Here is a 25,293-nt window from a genome sequence, read left to right on the forward strand (position 1 = left end):
ATCATAATGTAAAAGGACCTGGGTTCAAGCCCCAGTCCCCACCTACAGGGGTAAAGCTTTTCGAATGGTGAAGCACTGATGTAGGTGTCTCTCTGTCTCCCTCTCTTACCTCCCCCTTCCCACTCTGTTTCTGGCTGCCTCTATCCAATAAATAAAGATAATAAAAATTTTAATTTAAAAAAAAATTTAAAGAAAGGGAGAGAGAGAAGAAGAGAGAGAGGCCCGCAGCACTTCCCCTGGAGGTAGGAAATGGGGGCTTGAGCCTGGAGTCCTTGTGCATATAAAATAATGTGCAATCTAAACCAGGTGCACCAATGCCTAGCTTCAAGGGTTCATTTATTACATTCCTATTTCCTTTGCTTCAGAGCTCACTTCAGATCTAAAGATCTCATGTTTTCCTTGTCAGCAAATGCTCAAGGAATATGAATTCGTCACCATTTTCTATATATTTTTTAATGCAGCACCAAGGAATGAACCCAGGGCATGACACCATTAAGTGGCCTCTTCAGCCCAATTTCAGATGCCTCATTTTCTCAAAAGGCAGAGAGAAAGTGACAGATTGAGAAGAGACCACAGCACTACTCCACCATCTGTGGAGCGCCACAGCACTACTCCACCATCTGTGGAGACCACAGCACTACTCCACTATCTGTGGTGTGGTCCATGGTCCTCCCATGTGGTGCCAGACTTGATTGCAGGGTGTCAGGCCCAACAAGGGATGAGCTAGCTCTCAGCCCTTCTCTGGTTCTTCTTCCACAATGTTGATGAGATTACTGTTTGAATCTCTCAAGGAATCTCCAGACATTTTCTCTTCTGTGTTTTTGTTTTGCTACACTGTCTCTTGAAAAATTCCTCAATTCCAGTTTACCAATGTTCTCTTCAACAATATTAAGACTGTTAAATCAGTTGAAATGTTTTATCTCAATCCCACAGATTGTTTTCTGATCCAATTGTTTTTTATTATTATTGTTATTTATTATTATTATCATTATTATTATTGCCACCAGAGTTATCACTGGGACTCAGTGCCAGCACTATGAATACACTGCTCCTAGCAGCCATTTTCCCTCCCCCTCCCTATTTTTAATTTGATAGGACAGAGAGAAATCGAGAGGGGAGGGGGAGACAAAAAAGGAGAGAGACATGTGTAGATCTGCTTCACTACTCGTGAAGCTTCCCCCTCTGTAGGTAGGAAGTGGAGGCTTGAACCCTGGTCTTTGCACATGGTAGCATGTGTGCTCAAGGAGGTGCATCACTGCCTGGCCCTTTCTAATAATTCTTGCTTCACTCCTTTCAAGATACGTTTAACTTATAGGTATGTTATTTTTGAGGTATGTTATTTTTTCTTAAGCATGTTTGTTTAGTGACCCAGGAGGCAGCACGGTGGTTAGAATACTATACTTGCAAGTATGAGGTCCTGAGCTTGATTTCTGGCAACATATGTGACCAAGTGATGCTCTGGGTCTCTCTCTCATATTAATAAAGTCCCTTTTTCAATGTTTATTTAAATATTTTTTTCTAAGCTATCCTGCCATTCTTTTCATTTGAATCGCACTCACTGTTTTAGAGGATGTCAACATCTCTGAGAATCATGTGACTTAGCTGGGTGGTCTTTCAAGGCTTTTGCCCAGAGTCATGTCTTAAATAGGCAGAGGTATGCGGGAAGGGAGATAAAGATCCCTTCTTCAGGCCAGCCTGCAGGCACAAGCTTAGTCCACTTTCCCCAAATACCTCATCATGCTACAGGCCGAGCATGGGGTCGGGGGCTACAGGGAGGAGCAGCTGTTTCCAGTTTGCTTTTGCTTTTGTACACAGAGGAGCCACATTGTGAACTCTGACCTTTGTTTTCTTTCTTTCTTTCTTTCTTTCTTTCTTTCTTTCTTTCTTTCTTTCTTTCTTTCCTTCCTTCCTTCCTTCCTTCCTTCCTTTCCTTCTTTCTTCTTCCTTTCTTTCTCTTTTTCCCCCCTGAGCTGTGGCCTTGCACATGTGGGATTTTACCACTCCTGGGCTGACTTTTTCATTCAACCAAAGAAACAATAAGAGATATAAACAGCTCCACCTTGAGGAGCTCAGAAACCCAGGAGCCCAGGAGAGGGACAGCAGCCACAGCAAAGAAGCCTCTCCTGCTGCCATGAAACCCTCATATGGTGCCAGGACTCGAAACTATATTGCATGGCAGGTCTCACACCCTACCTATCAAACTCCCTCTCCAACCCTAGAAATGCTTCTTTTTTCTCTCTCTCTCTTACCCCCAAGTGTCTCAGTACCTGCACTATGAATCCACTGTTCCTGTGGCCATTTTTCCATTTTTTTTAATATGACAGAGAGATATTGAGAGGGGAGGGGGGAAGGGAAGATAAATACAGGGAGAGAAAGATACCTGAAGACCTGTTTCACCACTTGTGAAGTGACCCGGGGAACTAGGGGCTCAAACCAGGATCCTTGCATGGGTCCTTATGCTTCATACCACATACACTTAACCTGGTGTGCCACCACACAGCCCCCAAAAGGCTGCTTTATAGTGAGACTGAATTGCTTCAAGTCAGAGTTCAGAATGGGGTAAGTTAAGCATGAGGACTCTTCGGGACCATCACTATGGCCTTCATCACAGAGCTGACAAGGGAGTTGGATGAGACTGTCTCTACCACCATCTCCTGCATGATTATGAGCATCTAAGGGCAAGAACCATCTGCACGTGATATCACAGAGCCTGCTGCATGGCAAGTGCATACAAAGGGTGCAGAGAAGAATTCACAGAAGAATAAGTTTCCAAAGCTGCAGAGCCTTGCTCCAACTGCCCTAAAGGCAACACGGCAGATGCAGTTTCAGAGTCAAACTGAAGAGAGTATCCCACACTGGGCACCTCCCAAACCAGCCCTGGAGCCAGGCTGCAGCTGGCAGATATAAGGGCCATTGTAGCAGCCTGCACAGGAAGGCAGGCTCCATCCACACTGTTTTGGGCAGAGCAGGCCAGGGGGTAGGAGCAGGACAGCCATGTGCCTCACACACCTACCAGATTTCTTTGGCTGCGTCATGCCAGGGCATAGAGGACTGAAGTGAAACCCCCACAGAAATGGTGCTGGACCCTGGGATGCCCACAGGTCATGTCCTCAGAGAGCAGAAGCCCATCCTCAGGCAGGAGAAGGGATGGGAGAGGTAGGAGGCTAGCTGGCTGCTGGGAGCACTCACCTGGGAGAAGATGAGCACTCGGTGCCCTTCATCCCGAAGCTTCTTGAGCATCTTCTGCAGCAACATGAGCTTCCCTGAAGACCTGACCAGGGAGCTGCCATCATAGGAGCCATTGGGTAGCACAGGCGCCTCCTAAAGACACAGCACAAGGAGGACTGGGGGGGTGGGACCCTGCTCCTCTCTGATTCCGTGCCAGAGAGGACCCTAGCAGTGGGTGAGAGCCCAGAAATTCAAAGCCCAAGCCTAGGCAGGCTGACTCAGCAGGGCAGACAGGCAAGCAGTCAGAGGTCATATGTCAGACAACCAGGAACCATGATTCAGACAGCCAGAGCTTAGACCTGATGGCTCCACAGGTCATCTCCCAGCAGGTGCCCCATCAGGACTCCAGGTATCAGCTGGATAACCAGTCTGGAGCTCAGGCAGCCTGCCCAGCAGGAGTCTGGCCTAGTCTCTGCAGTCACCTTGGGGTACGTCCAGGCAGGGCTAAACCCTGCACACAGCCGGGCCACCCAGAATGTCACTCAGAAGGATATCATCTAGGGTGGCCTGAGTTCGGGTCAGCCAAAGCACCATCTCTGCTCATGCCTGACTCTGCTTTGCTGTATATGGAGGAAGAGGGGGAAACCATAGAGAGTTCTCAGCAAAAAATGGAAGAGCAGCCTTGGCCATGCCAGCAGCCATCACTTCCTGAGAGGGCTCTATGTGTACACACAAGACCCCACCTTCCCCAGCAGGAGCAGCACAGTCCTCCAGTTCTCCAAGGAACACAGGCTACACACAGAAGTAACTCTCCTGAGCCGACATGCCTGGATTGCCAGCACTCATGGGTCCCACCCAGATCTCCTGAACTACCTAGTAACTGAATGCAGCAGGTCAGTCCTGGAGCCCTGGGCAGGGGCATCCCTGGAGGTGACACAATTCCTTTCATTACTTTATGGGTCACAGGAGGGACCAAAGAGAGGTTGTGCTCCATCCTAAGCAGTGGATGGAACCAGGTTTTCAAAATCTACTTGCATGAGCCAGAGAGACACCTCACCAGGAGCATGTACCTTGTCATGCATATAATATGAGCCAGGTTTGGGCCCTAGAACCACATGGGAAGTGCTCTAACACTCCAGAAAGCTCTGGTTCTGTGGTCTTGGACTCTCTCTCTCTCTCTCTCTCTCTCTCTCTCCCCGTCCCTCTTTCCTGGTTAGTTTTACCAAAGCACTACTCAGCTCTGGCTTATGGTAGTATGGGGGACTGAACCCAGGACCTCAGAGCATGACAGTCCCTTTACATAACCATTATTCTATCTCCCCCACTCTCACTCTCTATCTTAACAACAAGAACAAAAAAAAAAAAAAAAAAAGGCCTGCGAAGTACTATAGTGACTAAAGCACTGACTTAAACACATGAGATCCCAAATTCAACCCCCAGCATCTTATGTGCCAGTGTGATCCTCTGGCTCTCTCTCTTTCTACTCTCTACTATTAATAAATCTTGTTTAAATATTTACTTTATTTATTAGTTATGTGAGAGAATTTCACCTGATACACAGAGACAGAGAGACAGAAGCCAGAGGATCACTCTGGTACATGCAGCACTGGGGATCAAACCTCAGGTATATAAGTGCAGTGCTCTACCAGTTGAGCCATCTTCCCAGCTACATAAATAATTTGAAAAATAAATAAACAAATAACTAAATAAGGGGGATGGGAGCCAAGAAGATAGTACAATAGTTATGCAAAAAGACTTTCACATGTGAGGCTCCAAGATCCCAAGTTCAATCCCCAGTACCACCATAAGCCAAAGCTGAACAGTGCTCTAGTAAAATAAATAAATAAATAAATAAGAAAATGCCTTGTGGTATGATAGGGTAAACATAGCATCCAGAGTCCCAGAAACTCATATTCATGAACAACTGTAGGCTGAGCACCTTCAACAGCAACTCAGATGCCATGGCAGCCCTGGCCCTTAACCACAGCAGCCACAGGGGAGCAGGAGACAAGCCACAGCAGCCACAGCAGCCAATGGCACCAGACTACCATGCTCCTGGGCACTAGAATATTGAACATGGGCACCCGCACTGGCCGTGGGGGCCCTGTCTCAGCAGTCGTGGCCACTTAGCACGATGGTCATGGAGAACTGGCCACAGACAACAGACCCCAGCAGCCCCAAGCACCTGCCCCATTATCTCCAGGCCCTAGCAGGCAGCCCCACGGGCCCCCCACAGTGGCCCTCAGAAACCTACCACAGCAGCCACGGGGAAGAGGTAGGGGTGGTTGCAACATTTCTTCAAGTCCATCATGATGTTGAGAAGTGACACCTGGTTGCCACCCCCCTTGGAGTTCAGCGCCTCAAAGTTGCGTGTGAGGATGAACTTGTAATACTTCCTGCACAGGGCAGCAAGAGAGAGGTAGGCGGTCAGAGCTGCATCCCAGGGGGGCACTCGGCTCTGTGTGGGCCTGGGGGATAAGCACCCATCTGCAGAGAGCCCCGGGGGCAGCTCCAGAAGTGAAGTGACAGGCCTGGGTTCCCCCAGTAAGGTACTAGGGTACAGCCCCTACTCCCTGGTCATTGGGAGAAGAGCCCCTCAAGAAGGTAGTGGGTGCAGGGCAGAGAGGGCCTCAGTGGAGCTCCAGCCCTGTCACCCCAAGAAGCAGCCAGCAGAGCTATGCTGAGGCTCTATGGGCAAAGAGCAGCAGAGAAAACAAGGGGGGGTGGGTGCAGGCTCTTGGTGTGGGCCTCCCCTGCCCCCAGCAGGGTTGCCTCCAGCTAAACTCACTTCTGCATCTGACTCAACTCCACTCGGACAATCAGCTCAGTCTTGGCTGGCATATTCTTGAATACATCTGCCTTGAGCCGCCTCAGCATGTGCGGTCCCAGCAGGTCATGCAGTTTTTTGATCTGGTCTTCCTTGGAGATGTCGGCAAACTCCTCCAGGAAGCCCTCCAGGTTGCTGCAGGAAAGAGCTTAGATAAGTAACAGGAGCAGGGAACCAGAGCAGGTAAGAACCTTCAGCAGAGAAAGAATGAACTGGGGGTATGAGGAAAAGGGGTGCATCCCCTGACACCTACCAGAGGGTCACAGGGGAAACAGGTGACCCAGGGAGCCCTAGCTATCCCCTGGTGGGAAGGTCTTTTCAGTCTCCATCTAAGCCAATGTCAGCTCCACAGATCTCTCTTTCTCTCTCTCTCTCTTTTTCTTTCTCCCTCCTTCCCTCTCTTCTCCCCTCCTTTTCTCTCACACTCTCTCTCTCTCCATACACACACACCTCTTCCTATGCCCAAAACCAGGCTGGGAAAGAGCTGACTGGATCTAATCTCATATTACAGGTAAGTAAACTGAGACTGGTGGTGCTCAAGGTTATATGGCCTAATTTACATCTCCCAGTAGCAAAATCAGTCCTCTTCAGCCTGAGACCTTCATTCTGAGCAGGAAAATGGAGAGCAGGTGAAGACAAGGAGATGGGGAATGATAGACTTCCACTAGTGAGGATTTCCTCTTCACCCTAATCTCCGCCACCTCCTCTCCCTAGCCTTCTGCCTCCCTTCACTGTTGCCCATGGGAATATGTAAGTCTCGGTAGAGGTGACACAGCAGGTAGAACAACTGACCTTTTAGCCTAAGGGTCTGAGCTCAATCCCTAGTAACACATGTGCCAGAGTAATGTGATATCCAGGTGTTCTCTCTCTCTCTCTCTCTCTCACTCTAATAAATAAAAATTGAAAAATAATTCACTGTGCAAATATACTTAAAGAATGTGATTATCAGAGAAATGCAAATAAAGACAACAATAAGATACCACTTCACTCCTTCGACAATGTCATACATCAAAAAGGACAGTAGCAACAAAAGTTGGAAAGGTTGTAGAGGCAAAGGAACCCTCATGCACTGATGGTGGGAATATAAATTGATCCAACCTTTGTGGAGAAGAGTCTGGAGAACTCTAAGAAGGTTAGAAGTGGACCTACCCTATGACCTTGCAATTCCTCTCCTGAGGCTATATCCTAAGGAACCCAACACACCCATCCAAAAAGATTTATGTATAGCTATGTTCATAGCAGCATAATTTGTAACAGCCAAAACCTGGAAGCAACCAACCCAGGTGTCCAACAATAGGTGAGTGACTGAGAAAATTGTTGTATATATACACAATTGAATACTACTTAGCTATTAAGAATGATGAATTCAGGGGGCTGAGCAGTAGCACACTGGTTTAACTGCACATAGTACCAAAGCACAAGGACCCATGTAAGGATCCCAGATCAAGCCCCTGGCTCCCCACTTGCAGAGGGGTCACTTCACAAGTGGTAAAGCAGGTCTGCAGGTGTCTTTATTTCTCTCCCCCTCTCTGTCTTCCCCTCCTCTCTCAATTTCTCTCTGTCCTATCTTATAAACAAACAAACAAAAAAAAAAATGGCCTCCAGGAGCTGTGGATTCATAGTGCCAGCACCAAGCCCCAGTGATAACCCTGAAGGGAAAAAAAAATGAATTCAACTACATGTTAGATGGAGCTTAAAGGAATCATATTAAGTGAGATAAGCCAGAAAGAGAAGAGTGAATACGAAAGGATCTTTCTTACTCAGAGACAAAGTTGAGAAATGAAAACAGAAAAAGGAAACACCAAGTAGAATTTGAATGGGATTGATGTATTGCGGGGGCAGACCTAGACTGGGTCTGTAAAATTCTGTAAAATTTTTTGCAGAAATTTTACACATGTACCAACAACTGTATTTACTATAAACCATTAGTTCCCCCCAATAAAAATATTTTTAAAAAAACTATGCATATCCAAATTTTAATAATTAAAAAATAAATAAAGTATCTGAGGACCAGATAGTGGCACCTCTGGTTGAGCATACACATTACAAGTTCGAGCTCCCAGTCCCCATCTGCAGGAGTAGAAGCTTCACAAGAGATGAAGCAGTACTGCACTTATCTTTCTCTCCCCCTTCTCTCTCAGTTTCTATGTCTCTACCCAAAATAAATAAATAATGTTTGTAAAAGCTTTTAAAAAAGTAACACAGTATCTGTGTAAGGGAAAGAGTAAAGCAGGGCAGTGGAGGCAAGAACAGGAGGACACCCCCACCCAAGGCAAAGGCAGCATGTGGTAGCCTGCCCCCTAAGGTTGTGGGCTGTTTGAGGCGGACACGCCTTACATTCATTCCCATCCTGCTGCTGCAGAAACTGGAGACCCACAAGTGGCCCAAGAGCCAGCAGCCCACAGTGACAATGATATTTCTTCCCGGGCTGCCCCCAACCCTATTTGTCACCAACCAGCCAGCTGACTCACTTGAACCTCTCAGGGGTCAGAAAGTTGAGGAGATGGAAGAGCTCCTCCAGGTTGTTCTGCAGGGGGGTCCCCGTCAGTAGCAGCTTGTAGTCAATCTTGTAGCTGTTTAAGACCCTGAAGAACTTGGGGGGCAGAGAGGGACCCATCAGGGGGCATGAGAGGTCCACCTGCCTCCCATCTCAGGTACCTAAACCCCATGACCACACCACCTACCTTGGACTGGTTATTCTTGAGCCGGTGGGCCTCGTCCACCACCAGGCAGGCCCACTCAATGGAGCCCAGGATGGCTTGGTCGATAGTGATGAGCTCGTAGGAGGTGAGCAGGACGTGGAATTTGATCTGAACCTCTTTCTGGGGAGGAGAGGAGCAGACCAAAGTCACAAGAGACAGAAAGACAAAAAGGAGGTGTGGATGGGACCCCCATAGACCCCAGGGAGCCACTTGGACTGAGAGGAGGAGCACAGCAGTCACCGAGCAGAGGGGATCAGCTGGGGCTCAGAGAGCAGCACCCCAAAATAAATGGTGTTGGGAAGGAAACTACAGTCATTACCACTGCTGGTAACACCCAGAACTGCCACTTCCAGGCTGCTTCCCCCCAAAACTAGTTGAGCTACCTTGTCCTTGTCCCCAGGTATAGCTCTTGGGAGTTCAGGCTGGACAACTTTCCCCAGACTCCTCAAGGTCAGCAATCACAGTCTGGATTCAGGGAAGGGAAGGTAATCCTGCACTTGGGGTTCATTTTGAGTTACCAATTTAAAATTCAAAATAACTGCACTGCATTGTATTAATTTTAAATGAGGAGACCTATGGAATGATGGCACATGGGGAGGGAGGATCTGCCTTCCATCCCTGAAGAAGCCTGGGTGAGCATGCAGGACTTTACCCAAAGAGGAACCCTGTGCCAAGGAGGTGTGACATTAAATGGCAAATTAAGATGCCATAACAAGAGGGCAGGGAGGAAAGCATAATGGCTATGCAAACACACTCTCATGCCTAAGGCTTAGAGGACGCAGGTTCAATTCCCTGCACCACCATAAACCAAAGCTGAGTAATGCTCTGGGGGGGAAAAAAATGACAGGGTCAGGAGGTAGGACACTCAGTAGAAAGTATATTACAATTCACAAGGACCTGAGTTCAAGCCCCTGGTCCCCATCTGCAGGGGAAAAACTTCACAAGTGGTGAAACAGGGCTGCAGGTGTCTTTCTCTCTCCCAGTCTCTCCATTCTATTTCTCTGTTTCTATCCAAAATATATGTTTAAAAAAAAAAAACAGGGAAGAAAGGAAAAGGCTGCATCTGAACAAGTGACCCTGAGTTTTCGCCTGCATTGGGCCCCCAAATGGTATCACCCATCCTGGTCAAACCAAACCAGGTTCTCCCAGTGATCCAAATGCCTGAAGGCAGGGTCAAAGAGGAACTGGGGTGGGGAGGAAGCCTCCCAGGTGAGTTTGAGCTTGACCATGGGTTTGAACTCCCCTAGGAGTCTTCTCATCTGTGCAAAGGGATACTGTAGGAGGAATCCAAGGACCTGAAAAAGCTAAGCCAATCCTTCAAAACATTATGCACTGGGGCCAGGCAGTGGCTCAACTGGCTAAGCACATACTACAGTGTGCAAGGACCTGAGTTCAAGGTCCCCATCCCCTCCTGCAAGAGGGAAGCTTTACAAGCAGTGAAGCAGTGCTGCAGGTCTCTTTTTCCCTCCCTTTCTATCTCCCCTTCCCTCTCAATTTCTCTGTTTCTAGTCAATAAATAGTAAAAAAAAAAAGTGGAGACTTCCGGAGGCGGGGCTACAAGCAGCAGCAGATCTGTTTCCTCTCCTCTCCTCTCCTCTCCTCTCCTGGATCAACTAGGAATACCAAAGGAGACCACCTGGGACAGCAACAAGACAGGACTAGAATGACTACAGGAACCCACCAAATCACTGGTGAGTGCAAACACACATTGCTGGTGACAGAGAGGAGCCTGGAGAGACTAAGTGGTTGGTAACAGTCCGGAGTTTTATCAGTTGAGAAACCATCTCCAGTCTGCTCCACCAACAAGGGGACAGCTGAAGGGAGGAGAGGACTCTCCAGAGACTCACCAAGTGAAACTCCAAGTCTCCATTACTATTGCCCTCAGAATCTGGAGCAGCAACAGGGAGGGACACCGGGGGACAGAGATCTAACCAGGAAACTCAGGAGAAGACCTATACCTCAGTGGCATAGCTGTGGGGCTGTGAAAGTCTCTTTGCATAACCACTGGACTATCTCTGCCACACCCTGCCTTATCTCTTGGTCAAAAGTCAGTGATTAAGCTAAGAAGCCTACTTAGAGTTTAGAAGCCCTCAGGCTTCCATAGCCTACAGAGAGAAAGAAAAAAAAAAAGAGGCTTTTAAATCACTGAGCGCCAACTCAGGGATTAAAATACTATTGAAACAACTGTTAACTTCAACCACTGTGAGCCCTTTAATTACCTTACTTAGACACAAGTCAACCCAGGAAATAGTGATCAGTAATTTGAAAAGTACTAAGAGAGGGAACTCATAGCATAAGATATAAAATGGGTAAACCAACAAGAAAATACTGGAGAAACAAACCAGGACAAAGGACAACAGTCCAGCTAAAACCCCCCAAAGGGTGAAGCACAAAATAACGAGTTCAACATCCAAATATTAGCTAAGGAAATAATCACAGGAGTTAGTAAAGAGTTTGAAAGAATTGTAATCAGAAATACAGGAACAACAAATGAGACTCTGGAAGAAAACACTAACTATCTCAAAGTTATTAGAGACCTGAAAGCTGAAATAGCTGAGCTAAGAACACAACTAGAGGAACAAGCTAAAACAGGATCACAACAGGGCAACAAAATAGATGAACTCCAGAAAACAGTAGAGGGCAGAGAGAACAGAATCAATGAGGCTGAAGACAGAATTAGCAAGATTGAGGATGAATTAGAGATAACTAAAAAAGAAGTAAGAGGTCTCAAAAAGAGATTAAGAGATAGTGAAAACAACAACAGAGACCTATGGGATGACTTCAAAAGAAACAATATATGCATTATTGGCTTACCAGAGGAAGAAAGAGAGGGAGAGGAAGAAAGCATTCTTCAGGCCTTAATAGCCGAAAACTTCTCTAGTCTAGACAACATCAAAGACATAAAGATTCAAGAAGCCCAGAGGGTCCCAAACAGAATTAACCCAGACTTAAAGACACCAAGACACATCATATTTAGAATGGAAAGGAATAAGGATAAAGAAAGGATCCTGAAGGCTGCAAGAGAAAAACAAAGAGTCACCTACAGAGGAAAACCCATAAGATTAGCAGCAGCAGACTTCTCCACACAAACACTACAGGCCAGAAGAAAATGGCAAGATATCTATCGAGTGCTCAATGAGAAAGGCTTTCAACCAAGAATACTATATCCTGCTAGACTGTCATTCAGACTAGATGGAGGCATCAAAACCTTCTCAGACAAGCAACAGTTGAAGGAATCAACTATCACCAAGCCTGCCCTGAAAGAAGTTCTGAAAAGTCTTCTATACACAGACCATCATAAATAAGACATATATCAGAACACTCTAAAACTCTACAAGAATAGCATTAAAATATCTTCAATCTTTGATATCAATAAATGTCAATGGCCTGAATTCACCTATTAAAAGACACAGAGTAGGAAGATGGATCAGAAAATACAACCCAACAATATGCTGTCTACAGGAAACCCACCTAACTCAACAAGACAAACACAGACTTAAAGTGAAAGGATGGAAAACTATCATACAAGCCAATGGCCCCAAAAAAAGGGCAAGAACAGCTATTCTCATATCTGACATGATATACTTTAAAATAGATAAGATTTAAAAAGATAGGAATGGACACTACTTAATGCTCAGAGGATCACTCAAGCAAGAGGACTTAACAATTATTAACATCTATGCACCCAATGAGAAGCAATCTAAATATATCAAATGTCTACTGAAAGAGCTACAGCAATATATTAACAGCAAGACAGTCATAGTAGGGGACTTCAACACCCCACTCTCTCAACTGGACAGATCATCCAGGCAGAAAATCAATAAAGACATAAGGGAGCTAAATGAAGAGATAGATAAACTAGAACTGTTGGACATTTTCAGAGTCATTCATCCCAAGAAACTGGAATACACATTTTACTCAAATACACATGGGTCATTCTCAAGGATAGACCATATGTTAGGCCACAAAGACAGCATCAGCCAATTCAAGAGGATTGAAATCATCCCAAGCATCTTCTCAGACCACAGTGGAATGAAACTAACACTTAACAATCAACAAAAGATTAGTAACAGTACCAAAATAGGGAAGCTCAACAGTACACTTCTTAACAACCTCTGGGTCAAAGAGGAAATCAAGGAAGAAATCAAAATGTTTCGAGACTTCAATGAAAATGAAGACACAAGCTATCAAAATATTTGGGACATAGCTAAAGCAGTCCTAAGAGGGAAGTTCATAGCTATACAAGCACAAAAAAAGCACAAATAAATAGCCTGATTGCACATCTTAAAGACCTAGAAGAAGAAGAACAAAGGAACCCTAAAGCAACCAGAAGGACAGAAATCACTAAAGTTAGGGCAGAAATAAATAACATTGAGAATAAGAAAACCATACAAAAGATCAACGAAAGTAAACGTTGGCTCTTCGAAAGAGTGAACAAAATCAACAAACCTTTAGCCAGACTCACAAAACAAAAAAGGGAGAAGACCCAAATAAATCAGATAGTAAATGAAAGAGGAGATATCACAATAGACACCGCAGAAATTCAACATATCATGCGAGGCTTCTATGAACAACTATATGCCACCAAGCTAGAGAATCTGGAAGAAATGGACAATTTCCTAGATACCTACCAACTTCCAAAACTAAGAGGAAGTGGATAACATGAACAGGCTCATCACAGCTGAAACAGTTATCAAAAAAACAGTTATCAAAAAAGTTGAAACAGTTATCAAAAATCTCCCCAAAAATAAAAGTCCTGGACCAGATGGTTTTACAAATGAATTCTACAAAACCTGCAAAGAAGAACTAAAAAAAAAAAAAAGAAGAAGAAGAACTGATACCACTACTTTTAAAAGCCTTCCAGAAGATTGAAGACACTGGAATACTCCCTGCCAGCTTCTATGAAGCCAACATCACTCTGATACCAAAAGCAGACAGGGACACAACCAAAAAAGAAAACTACAGACCAATATCTCTGATGAACATAGATGCGAAAATATTGAACAAAATTCTAGCCAACCGGATACAGCAGTATATCAAAAAGATTGTTCATCATGACCAAGTGGGGTTTATCCCAGGCATGCAAGGTTGGTTTAATATACGTAAATCAATCAATGTGATCCACAACATCAACAATAGCAAGACCAAAAACCACATGGTCATATCAATAGATGCAGAGAAAGCCTTTGACAAAATACAACTTCCCTTTATTATCAAAACACTACAAAAAATGGGAATAGACGGAAAATTCCTGAAGATAGTGGAGTCTATATATAGCAAACCTACAGCCAACATCATACTCAATGGTGAAAAACTGGAAGCATTTCCAGTCAGATCAGGTACTAGATAGGGCTGCCCACTATCACCATTACTATTCAACATAGTGTTGGAAGTTCTTGCCATAGCAGTCAGGCAGGAGCAAGGAATTAAAGGGATACGGATTGGAAGAGAAGAAGTCAAACTCTCCCTATTTGCAGATGACATGATAGTATACACGGAAAAACCTAAGGAATCCAGCAAGAAGCTTTTGGAAATCATCAGGAAATACAGTAAGGTGTCAGGCTACAAAATTAACATTCAAAAGTCAGTGGCATTCCTCTATGCAAACACTAAGTTAGAAGAAATTGAAATCTAGAAATCAATTCCTTTTACTATAGCAACTAAAACAATAAAATATCTATGAGTAAACCTAACCAAAGAAGTGAAAGACTTGTATACTGAAAATTATGAGTCACTACTCAAGGAAATTGAAAAAGACACAAAGAAGTGGAAAGATATTCCATGTTCATGGGTTGGTAGAATTAACATCATCAAAATGAATATACTACCCAGAGCCATCTATAAATTTAATGCTATTCCCCATCAAGATCCCAAGCACATTTTTTAGGAGAATAGAACAAATGCTACAAATGTTTATCTGGAACCAGAAAAGACCTAGAATTGCCAAAACAATCTTGAGAAAAAAGAACAGAACTGGAGGCATCACACTCCCAGATCTCAAATTGTATTATAGGGCCACTTTCATCAAAACTGCTTGTTACTGGAACATGAACAGACACACTGACCAATGGAATAGACTTGAGAGCCCAGAAGTGAGCCCCCACACCTATGGACATCTAATCTTTGACAAAGGGGCTCAGACTATTAAATGGGGAAAGCAGAGTCTCTTCAACAAATGGTGTTGGAAACAATGGGTTGAAACATGCAGAAGAATGAAACTGAACCATCGTATTTCACCAAATACAAAAGTAAATTCCAAGTGGATCAAGGACTCAGATGTTAGACCACAAACTATCAGATACCTAGAAGAAAATATTGGCAGAACTCTTTTCCGCATAAATTTTTTTTTTTCCTCCTCCAGGGTTATTGCTGGGCTCGGTGCCTTCACCATGAATCCACCGCTCCTGGAGGCCATTTTTCCCCCCTTTTGTTGCCCTTGTTGTAGCTTCGTTGTGGTTATTATTATTGCCCTTGTTGACACAATTCGTTGTTGGATAGGACAGAGAGAAATGGAGAGAGGAGGGGAAGACAGAGAAGGGGAGAGACACCTGCAGACCTGCTTCACCGCCTGTGAAGCGACTCCCCTGCAGGTGGGGAGCTGGGGGCTCGAACCGAGATCCTTACGCCAGTCCCTGCGCTTTGTGCCACATGCGCTTAACCCACTGCGCCACCGCCCGACCCCCTCCGTATAAATTTTAAAGACATCTTCAATGAAACAAATCAAATTACAAAAAAGACTAAGGCAAGTATAAACCTATGGGACTACATCAAATTAAAAAGCTTCTGCACAGCAAAAGAAACCACTACCCAAACCAAGAGACCCCTCACAGAATGGGAGAAGATCTTTACATGCCATACATCAGACAAGAGTTTAATAACCAACATATATAAAGAGCTTGCCAAACTCAACAACAAGACAACAAATAACCCCATCAAAAAATGGGGGGAGGACATGGACAGAATATTCACCAGAGAAGAGATCCAAAAGGCCGAGAAACACATGAAAAAATACTCCAAGTCTCTGATTGTCAGAGAAATGCAAATAAAGACAACAACAAGATACCACTTCACTCCTGTAAGAATGTCATACATCAGAAAAGGTAACAGCAGCAAATGCTAGAGAGGGTGTGGGGTCAAAGGAACCCTCCTACACTGCTGGTGGGAATGTTAATTGGTCCAACCTCTGTGGAGAACAGTCTGGAGAACTCTCAGAAGGCTAGAAATGGACCTACCCTATAAGCCTGCAATTCCTCTCCTGGGTATATAGCCTAAGGAACCCAACATATCCATCCAAAATGATCTGTGTACACATATGTTCTTGGCAGCACAATTTATAATAGCCACAACCTGGGAGCAACCCAGGTGTCCAACAACAGATGAGTGGCTGAGCAAGCTATGGTATATATACACAATGGAATACTACTTAGCTGTAAAAAATGGTGACTTCACCGTTTTCAGCCGATCTTGGATGGACCTTGAAAAAATCATGTTGAGTGAAATAAGTCAGAAACAGAAGGATGAATATGGGATGATCTCACTCTCGGGAAGTAGTTGAAAAACAAGATCAGAAAAGAAAACAGAAGTAGAACCTGAAATGGAATTAGCATATCACACCAAAGTAAAAGACTCTGGGGTGGGGGTGGGGGGCGGAGAATACAGATCCAAGAAGGATTCAGAGGACCTAGTGGGGGTTGTATTGTTATATGGGAATCTGGGGAATGTTATGCATGTGCAAACTATTGTACTTACTGTTGAATGTAAAACATTAATTCCTCATTAAAAAAAAATCCATGATAAAAAAAAAAGTATGTGTGTGTATGTTATTAGCACATAACCTAAAAACTGTGCTTCTGGGTATAAACCCTAGTGGGTTTTGTTTTGCTTTTACAAGAGCGGTGCTCAGCTCTGGTTTAATAGTGATGTGAAGACTGAACCTGGAACTCCAGAACCTTAGGTCTATTTGCATAACCATTAAGCTATCTCCCCTGCCCTTAGCAAAAATCCTGAAAGGAGGAATCTGAGGGCCTTCAGGGCCAAAGTCTTCTCTGGGGACAAGGGACACTCACCTTCATACGGAATACCTTCTTCCCACTACGAATGGCATTGTCCTCAAAGGAAAACTCATTCTCCCGGATCACCGAACGGCTCTCCTTGTCTCCAGTGTAAGTGACCACATAGAAGTCAGGCGCCCACATCTCAAACTCACGCTCCCAGTTGATGATGGTGGACAGGGGAGCACTGACCAGATAGGGCCCTTTGGAGTGCCCCTGGAGAAAGAGGTGGGTGTGGTGAGCATCTGCCAGGGGGCACAGGCCAGCCTCCCCGCTACCACTGCCACTACCACCACCACCCCTCCCCCACCCCCACCCCCAGCAGTGCACCTCCTTGTACAGAGAGTACAGAAAGACGATGGTCTGCACTGTCTTGCCCAGACCCATCTCGTCGGCCAGGATGGTATCGGTGCCCTGGGCCCAGGAAAAGCGCAGCCAGTTGAGGCCCTCCAGCTGATAGGGGTGCAGGGTTCCACCCGTGGAGTCGATGTACCATGGCTGCTTGTCAAACTTGACTGTGGGCTGCAAGGGGAGGTAGGGAGGCAGAAGTATCTTGAAGCTTAGATCACCAGAGCTCGCCCTGTATGCCTTTGCACACACATGCCTAGAAAACTCTCTCCACAGCCCTCATCTGTGCCAACTTCATTGTCCTCTGCCTCTTTCTCCAGGAAGACTCCCAGCCTGGATTATATATCCCAATACATCTTCCCACAGCAGCTTTACACTTCTATCAGGGAAGTTCCACTGTCCTAGAATCCTGACTGTAAGCCCAAGTTGTCATCACCACATTGGTCCTGGGAGCAACTGCTTCCTCCAACTCCTAGAAGATGTCTGACATGCAGCCCAGAAGATGGCACAGTAGATAAGATGTTGGATTTTTTTTTCAATTATTTTATTTATTTATTTGCCTCCAGGGTTATCGCTGGGGCTCGGTGCCAGCACTAGGAATCCACTGCTCCTGGAGGCTATTTTTCCCATCTTTATTGCCCTTGTTATGGCTGTTATTATTGTTAAAGCTGCTGTTGTTATTGGATAAGACAGAAAGAAAAGGAGAGAGAGGAGACAAAGAGAGAAAGTGGGAGAGATACACACCTGCAGACCTGGTTCACTGCTCGTGAAGCGACTTCCCTGCTGGTGGGGAGCCAGGGGCTCGAACTGGGATCCTTACACCGGTCCTTGCACTTCACACCATGTGTGCTTAACCTGCTGTGCTACCGCCCAGCCCCCTTTCTTATTTTTATTTTTTTAATATTTATTTATTCCCTTTTGTTGCCCTTGTTTTATTGTTATAGTTATTAATGTCATCGTCGTTGGATAGGACAGAGAGAAATGGAGAGAGGAGGGGAAGACAGAGAGGGGGAGATAAATATAGACACCTGCAGACCTGCTTCACCACCTGTGAAACAACTGCCCTGCAGGTGGGGATCTTGGGGCTCGAACCAGGATCCTTACGGCAGCCCTTGCACTTTGTGCCATGTGCACTTAACCCACTGTGCTACTGCCTGACTCCCCCTTTATTTTTATTTATTGGATAGAGACAGCCAGAAATCAAGAGGGAAGGGGATGATAGAGAGGGAGAGAGACTAAGAGACACCTGCAGCCCTGATTCACCACTCACAAAGCTTTCCCTTTGCAGGTGGGGACTGGGGTCTCAAACCTAGGTCCTTGTGCATTGTACCATGTGCACTCAACTAGATGTGCCACCACTCAGCTTCAAGATGTTGGACTCTTGAGTTCAATTCTCAGCATTGCATGTGACAAAGTGATGCTCTGGTTCTCTCTCCTTCTCTCTCTCTCTCTCTCTCTCTCTCTCTCTTAAAATATTTTACTTATGGGATTCGGGCAGTAGTGCAGCAGGTTAAGCACAAGGACCAGCATAAGGATCCCGGTTCAAGCCCCTGGCTCCCCACCTGCAGGGGAGTCGCTTCACAGGCAGTGAAGCAGGTCTGCAGGTGTCTATATTTATCTCCCCCTCTTTGTCGCCCCTTCCTCTCTCCATTTCTCTCTGTCCTATCCAACAACGACGACATTAATAACTACAACAATAAAACAAGGGCAACAAAAGGGAATAAATAAATAAATATTTAAATATATATATATTATTACTTATTATTAATGGAAAATATAGGAGAGAGAGAACCAAACATCACTCTAGTACATATGCTACCAGGGATTAAACTTGGAACCTCATTCTTAAGCCAATACTTTGTCCACTGCATCACCTCCCAGACCACTCTCTCTCTATCTCTCTCTAATAAATAATCATATCTTTTCTTTTAAGATGCCTGGCACATGGGAACACTGGTTTGTTTGCCTTGCCTGGAATTCTTCTTCCAATCCATCCAGAGGATCATCCTTTCAGCTTCTTTCATCCCTCAACTCAAGGCCACCACCTACCAAGTACTCCAGGCATTCCGGACTCATTTAGCTTCCCTGGCACCCCATAATTCCAGGATGAATCCCCATGTTCTGGGAGGTTTGTGGAGCCCACAGAGGTGAACAATTAATTCCTGAGATTGGAAACCAGGACTATTTAACCCTTGATCCTCTAGAGTCAGCCCAAGACAAGCACCCCAAAATGGTGAGTGAATAAAAGTCTACCTTACCCTTTCAGAGCACCTAGTGGAAGGTGGAGACTCTCCTTTACCTAAAGTTAGAAGCTTTTTTTTATTATTATTATTAATTTAAAATACTTGGCATCAGTGGCCTGGGAGGGTGCACATTAACCAGAGCACCAAACTTTAAGCATGTGGATTGAGTTTGATCTCCAGCATCACATGTGTCAGAATGATGCTCTGTTTCTTCCTTTCTCTCCTCCCTCCATTATTAATAAGTTAATATTTAAAAATAATATGGGGGCCAGGTGGTGGCACACCTGGTTAACTGTACATGTAACCATGGGCAAGGACCCAGGTTCAAACCCACACTCCCCACTTGAAGGGGTGTAGGCTTAATGAGTGGTAAAGCAGGACTGCAGATATCTATCTTCCTCTTTCCCCTGCCCTCACAATTTCTTTCTGTTCTATCTAAAAAAAAAAAAAAAAAAAATAGAGGGGCTGGGTGGTGGCACACCTGGTTGAGCACACATGCTACAGTGCACAAGGACCTGGGTTCGAGCGCCCGGTCCTCACCTGCAGGGGGAAAGCTTCTTGAGTGGTGAAGCACTGTTGCAGGTGTTTCTCTGTCTCTCTCTCCCTATCTCCCCCTTCCTCTCAATTTCTGTCTCTATCCAATAAATAAAGATAATTTTTTAAAAAATAGAAAAGAAAGGAAAAAATAATGGGAAGGAGGAGGAGAAAAAAATGGCTGGGCAGGAGTAGATAACATAATGGTTATGCAAAGAGACTCTCATGCCTGAGTCTCCAAAGTCCCAGGCACAATCTCTCATATCACCATAAACTGGAGCTGAGCAGTGCTCTGGTAAAATAATAATAACAACAACAACAACCCCTCTTCTGTCATATCCAAGGTATCAGCCCAGCAGCCACACCCCAGGCCCCTCCCTACTCACATCCACAATCGGTGTATCTGGTGGCTTCTCTTGCTTCTCATCCTTTAGTTTCTTGCCCTTCTTGATCAGCCTCTTGGGTAGCCGGGCATCCTCTCCTAGCATCAGCTCTCTGGGAAGGAGCATTAGAAGGTGGTGAGCAGTGAGGAAGCCTGCAAGAGTGGGGAGCCCGAGAGAAAGCCAGCCCCCCCCCCAAGCCCACCTGTGGCCCCAATAGGCCTGTTTCAGGTTATCGTAGTAAGGGATGTCGATGTCATCAATCTCCCAGGTGCACTGGTCATAGGGCAAGTCTTTCCACTTGATCAGGTAGTGGACATCTCCCTTTTTGTCAAAGCTGCAACATAGTCAATAGGTGGGGAGGGTAGGCAGGTCACCTGGCAGTGGCCAAGACAGGTCCATGAAGCACACCATACACCCCTGGCTTCCACAGTCCCCTGAGATCCTGGCCCAGATATAAAAGGTTGGTGCCAGGCCAGAGACCAGAAGCAGCTTGCCCAAGGTCAAGCCTAGGGAGAGAGAAGGTGGCTGAAGCCGTGCTAGCAAGAGCAAAGACACAGTGTCTTATCCATCCTCTAATGGACAGTGAACCCCATGTGAAGGAGTGCTAGACAGTAGAATTCTGAGTTTATTTTTTTAAACATTTTTTAACTTTTTAATATTTTTATTTTATTTTAATGAGAAAGAGTAGATACAGAGAGAACAATAGCAAGAGAGAGACAGAGACCAGAACACTGCTCAGTTCTGGCTTATGGTGCTACTGGGGATTGACTGAACATGGTACCTCAGAGCCTCAGGCTTGAAAGGCTTTTGCCTAACCATTATGCTATCTCCCCAGCCCCTGATTTTCTAGGTTACAAAGTTTTCTCTTTGTAATGGTGACAAACCTGTTTGAGTACACAGGTTCAAGGCCCTGGTTCCCACCTGCAGAGGGGTGAAGCTTTGTGAGTGGTGAAGCAGTGCTGCTGGTGTCTCTCACTCTCCCTCTCTATCTCCCCTGCCCCTCTTGATTCCCCCCCCATATATATCCAATAAATACATTTAAAGTATTTTTGTTTTCTCCCCTGACTTAAAACTTCCAAGGTGGGTGGGTAGAGATAGGGGATTATGGTTGACCCAGTAGAGCACACAGGCAGCAAACACTAACTTCGGCAGGAGCTGCTCTGTGCAAGTTTTGCAGGTGTCTGTCAAGTTGGCCCTTTATCTCTGTCACACTGAAACTGTTCTCCCACCCAAGTGTGGCATGTGTGCATACACATGCACAGGGTGACCCTTCAGCAGGACTGTCAAATCACCATGGAGATTGCTGGCCTGCTTCTTCCACCCCCAAGCACCCATATGTGGCCCTGCACGCATTTATAGAGTAAAGAGGCAACATGCCCTGGACCTGTGGGCACCCACCTGCAGCGAGATGTAGGAATGCACCTGTTGGTCACGCACCTGTGGTTCAAGATGCGATGGATCATCATCCACTCAGGCTTGATGCCATAGCGGTAGAAGCGCTCTTCCATCTTCGCGTACAGAGGATCCTTGTTCTTCCTCTTCTCGCTCTTGCCATCTTCATCACCAGAGCCATAGTCAAAGGGCGGTGGCTCGTCCATGTCGTTCTTTCTTTGGTAGTTTCGGTACATCACTGTGTGGTATAGCTCCAGCTGCTCATGAAGAAAGTGAGTCACGAGGGGGGGAAGACCAGGGGTGGCCCCCCATGGCCGTCACCAAAATGCCCTGTCTGTACCCTAGGCAAGATACTCACCTCCAGCCTCCACCCACAGAATGATCATTACCTCTAGCCTCTGCCCCCATACCAGCTCCCAGCAATGTCCATCCCCCAGGGAGCTGGCCAGTACCCCTCAGACACCAAGCACAGTCACACCTTTTCCAGGGCCTCACCTGCAACTCCTTCACCCAGGAGCAGTGCCAGTAGGAGAGCCCAGCCCACTTGACAAAGAACTCCCTCTCCGGGATGCCCTCCAGGGCCTTGGGAGGGGTGATGCTAGGCTCCACATCAGGCCCTGGCAGCCCTACCACGAAGGGGGCCGGGGGCTCTGTCCACCTCCAGTGTAGGATCCGCTGCACTTTGCCCTTAAGTGGGGGACACTGTGGACAAGAGGAAGGTTTCCAACTTCAGGGTTGAGCAGCTAGACCCCACCCTGAGGCTTCCATAACAAGAGGTTGAACTGGTCCCCAAGTCAACACCACAGTGACTCCAGGACACTGCCATGTATTTAGGAACCCACACGTGCATATGGGAGATGGGCTTTAAAAATCCATGCAGGGCAGGGGTAGGTAGTATAATGCTTAAGCAAAGAGATTCTCATGCCTGAGGCAACAATATCCCAGGTTCAGTCCCCTACACCACCATAAAGTAGAGCTAATCAGTGCTCTGGTTAAAAAACAAAAACAAAAACAAAAAAAGCAGGATGTTGGTGGTAGCACAGTGGGTTAAGTGCATGTGGCGCAAAGTGCAAGGACAGGTGTAAGGAAACTTGTTCAGCCCCCAGCTCCCCACCTGCGGGGGGGGGGGGGGTCACTTCACAAGCGGTGAAGCAGGTCTGCAGGTGTCTATCATTCTCTCCCTCTCTCTGTCTCCCCTCCTCTCTCAATTTCTCTCTGTCCTATCCAACAACAACATCAATGGCAACAATTACAACAAGGGCAACAAAATGGAAAAAAAAAAAAAAAGGCCTCCAGGAGGAGTGGATTCATAGTGCAGGCTCTGAGCCCTAGCAATAACCCTGGAGGCAAAAAAGAAAACAAACAAGCAAGGGGCCAGATGATGGCACACCTGGTTAAGTGCACACACTATAGAGCAGTAGGACCTAGGTTCAAGTCCTTGGTCCCCACCTGCATGAAAAAAATAATAACGATAATATAAAGGTCTGTGCATATGGGAGCCAGGTGGTGGTGCATGAGGACCCAAGTTTGAGCCCTGGTTCCTACCTGCAAGGGGAAAGCTTTGCGAGTGGTGAAGCAGTGTTTTCAGGTTGTTTCTCTGTCTCTCTCCCTCTCTAGCACCCCCTTCCCTCTCGATTTCTGGCTGTCTCTTTCCAATAAATAAAAAGATTTAAAAATTAAAAAAAAAAAGATCCGTGCACATGTGTGCATACACACACACACACCCCACAATGGAAGTATGGAAGCACATGGGGTAACAGGATCGATTCCAGGGCTGAGCACCAGAGGTGGGTCAGGGGAACAACTCAAGAACATAAGGCCTTCAAATGCCTGCGGGGAAGAGGCTTAGGTGGGTGGGGCGATGAGAAGGTCCAGAAGAGTGTCGCAGGCAGGCACGTGGAGAGCAGCGCGCTGCTAGACCAATGGGAGCGAGGTCCCAAAGGTCACAGGCCGGGCTTTGTTGGAGAGGCGTGGCGAGGGCTGGAGATAAACATCCCAGGGAATGCCCGCTTGGGGCCTGGGTAGAGCGGGGCCGACAGTAATCAAGGCTGGGGGACAGAGACCTGGCCTTTATTTGCGGAGCCCAGGCAGGGAGGGAGGGGCCAGTCAGGGTGGGCGTGGCCTGGCGGGGCTGGGTTGCGGGGCGGGGCGGACGTAACACTCACAGTACAGCGCGGGCAGAGCCATTCACCATTTGGAATCTCTGGCAGAGGCGGGTTGAGGCAGTGCAGGTGGTAGGAGGAGGGGCAGGCGTCGCAGCAGAGCAACTCGCCTCCGTCCTTGCACACGCGACAGAACTCCATGTGGTCGTCCTCCTCTTCCTCACAGCCTCCCTCCTCCTCCTCGTCATCGTCATCCTTCGGCTCCCACTGGATTCCCTCTTTCTCCTTGAGAGGGGAGTCCAAGTGGAGGCGCCCTGCCTGGGCTGGGCCCCCGTCCACCAGGGTGCAAACTGCCTCCCTCCCACCTGGCACCTGCCTGTATAGGTACCTTCCTGTTAAAGGTGACCCACCCCCGCCCCAGTCTCTGCCAAAGCCTTACACAGTGGGGGCAGCTCCACTTGCCCTCTGGGGCCTTCTCCAGCTCAGGGTCGAGACAAACGAGGTGGTAGGCCCGTGGACAGGTGTCACACAAGATGATCTCCCCGCCCTGCTGGCACACCTCACAGTAATCCTGGTGGTCCGTCTCATAGCCATCACCATCATCAACTGAGAAGATAGAGGGGAGTTGGCAGCTCTCATTCCTACTCCCAATCAACCTCCACCCCCAGAGTCGTAGATAGTAGATGCTTAATAGATGTTGGATGGTTTGATGAGTGAACAGATGGTGAATGAATGTTTGGGGGAATTGTGGAGGGAGCAAAAGAGTGAAGGAATAGAGAAAAGGAAAGAAGAATGGGAGCTGGGAGGGTGGATAGAAAGATGAATGAATGGAGGCAGGAAAGAAGAAATGGAAAAAGGAAGGATGGTTGAAGGGATGAATGACTGGCTGGCTGAATGGGTGAACGGTGGATGAGTGTACGAAGTACTTCCTTCTCCTATACCCCTTTGCCAGTGCATAGCATAGGTCTCTTAATTTAGCTTTATTGGGAGTGGGCCCCCTTCTTCTGTCCAGGATGACAAAGGAAGTAAATGGAACCACCTAGCTGATGTCAGGAGAGGTAAGAGGGTATGTTCCCCCAGCTGGGGGGGGGGGGGGCACAGAGGGAGAAAGTGTACATTGCCCACGTCCACCATGAGACCAAGGGGCCCCTGCAGACAAGAGGAAGCCCTACTCCTCTTCTTCTTGCGCCTCCTCTTGCTCTTCTTTCCCAGGGCTGCAGAACACTCAGAGCGCACTGAGGTACTGTGGATGCTGGCGCTGTCAAAGTCCGACTCCTCCCGATCATCTTCCTCACTCTGCAGGGAAGAGGAGGGACCCCATGAGCTCCTCTGACAGGCATGTAGACCAGGTAGAGGGCAGAGCAGGAAAGGGCACTAAAGAGATTCTGCAGACACAGTGGTCCCTGTGGGTCATCTCATGCCATGCAGTTGGAGATCCCAAGGACCCAGTTTTCAAACTAAGTCTGATTTACAACCCCCTTCTCCAAGCCCTGCCCTCCTGCCCCCACACATTTCCCACTTCTGTACCTCTCTTGACCCTGCC

The 25,293-nt window shown here is 46.7% G+C and overlaps 1 protein-coding gene across 3 annotated transcripts in view; it reads right to left on the bottom strand.

Annotated features, from left to right (window-relative positions):
* The window catches only part of CHD5 (chromodomain helicase DNA binding protein 5), a 90,990-nt gene that overhangs the window by 25,273 nt on the left and 40,424 nt on the right, over window positions 1–25,293 (bottom strand). For all 3 annotated transcript variants that reach the window (XM_060201341.1, XM_007532761.3, XM_060201340.1), the window contains exons 7-20: window positions 24,923–25,046; window positions 24,190–24,356; window positions 23,814–24,035; window positions 22,144–22,350; window positions 21,694–21,905; window positions 20,459–20,590; window positions 20,260–20,368; window positions 17,079–17,270; window positions 16,764–16,964; window positions 8,680–8,817; window positions 8,467–8,588; window positions 5,957–6,130; window positions 5,423–5,564; window positions 3,190–3,321 (exon numbers count right to left, since the gene is read on the bottom strand). In XM_060201341.1, coding sequence (XP_060057324.1) covers window positions 3,190–3,321; window positions 5,423–5,564; window positions 5,957–6,130; window positions 8,467–8,588; window positions 8,680–8,817; window positions 16,764–16,964; window positions 17,079–17,270; window positions 20,260–20,368; window positions 20,459–20,590; window positions 21,694–21,905; window positions 22,144–22,350; window positions 23,814–24,035; window positions 24,190–24,356; window positions 24,923–25,046 — 2,274 coding nt within the window. The remainder of the gene's footprint in view (window positions 1–3,189; window positions 3,322–5,422; window positions 5,565–5,956; window positions 6,131–8,466; window positions 8,589–8,679; window positions 8,818–16,763; window positions 16,965–17,078; window positions 17,271–20,259; window positions 20,369–20,458; window positions 20,591–21,693; window positions 21,906–22,143; window positions 22,351–23,813; window positions 24,036–24,189; window positions 24,357–24,922; window positions 25,047–25,293) is intronic.

The sequence above is a fragment of the Erinaceus europaeus genome, chromosome 11, assembly GCF_950295315.1.
Source record: "Erinaceus europaeus chromosome 11, mEriEur2.1, whole genome shotgun sequence".
NCBI classification, from domain to species: domain Eukaryota; kingdom Metazoa; phylum Chordata; class Mammalia; order Eulipotyphla; family Erinaceidae; genus Erinaceus; species Erinaceus europaeus.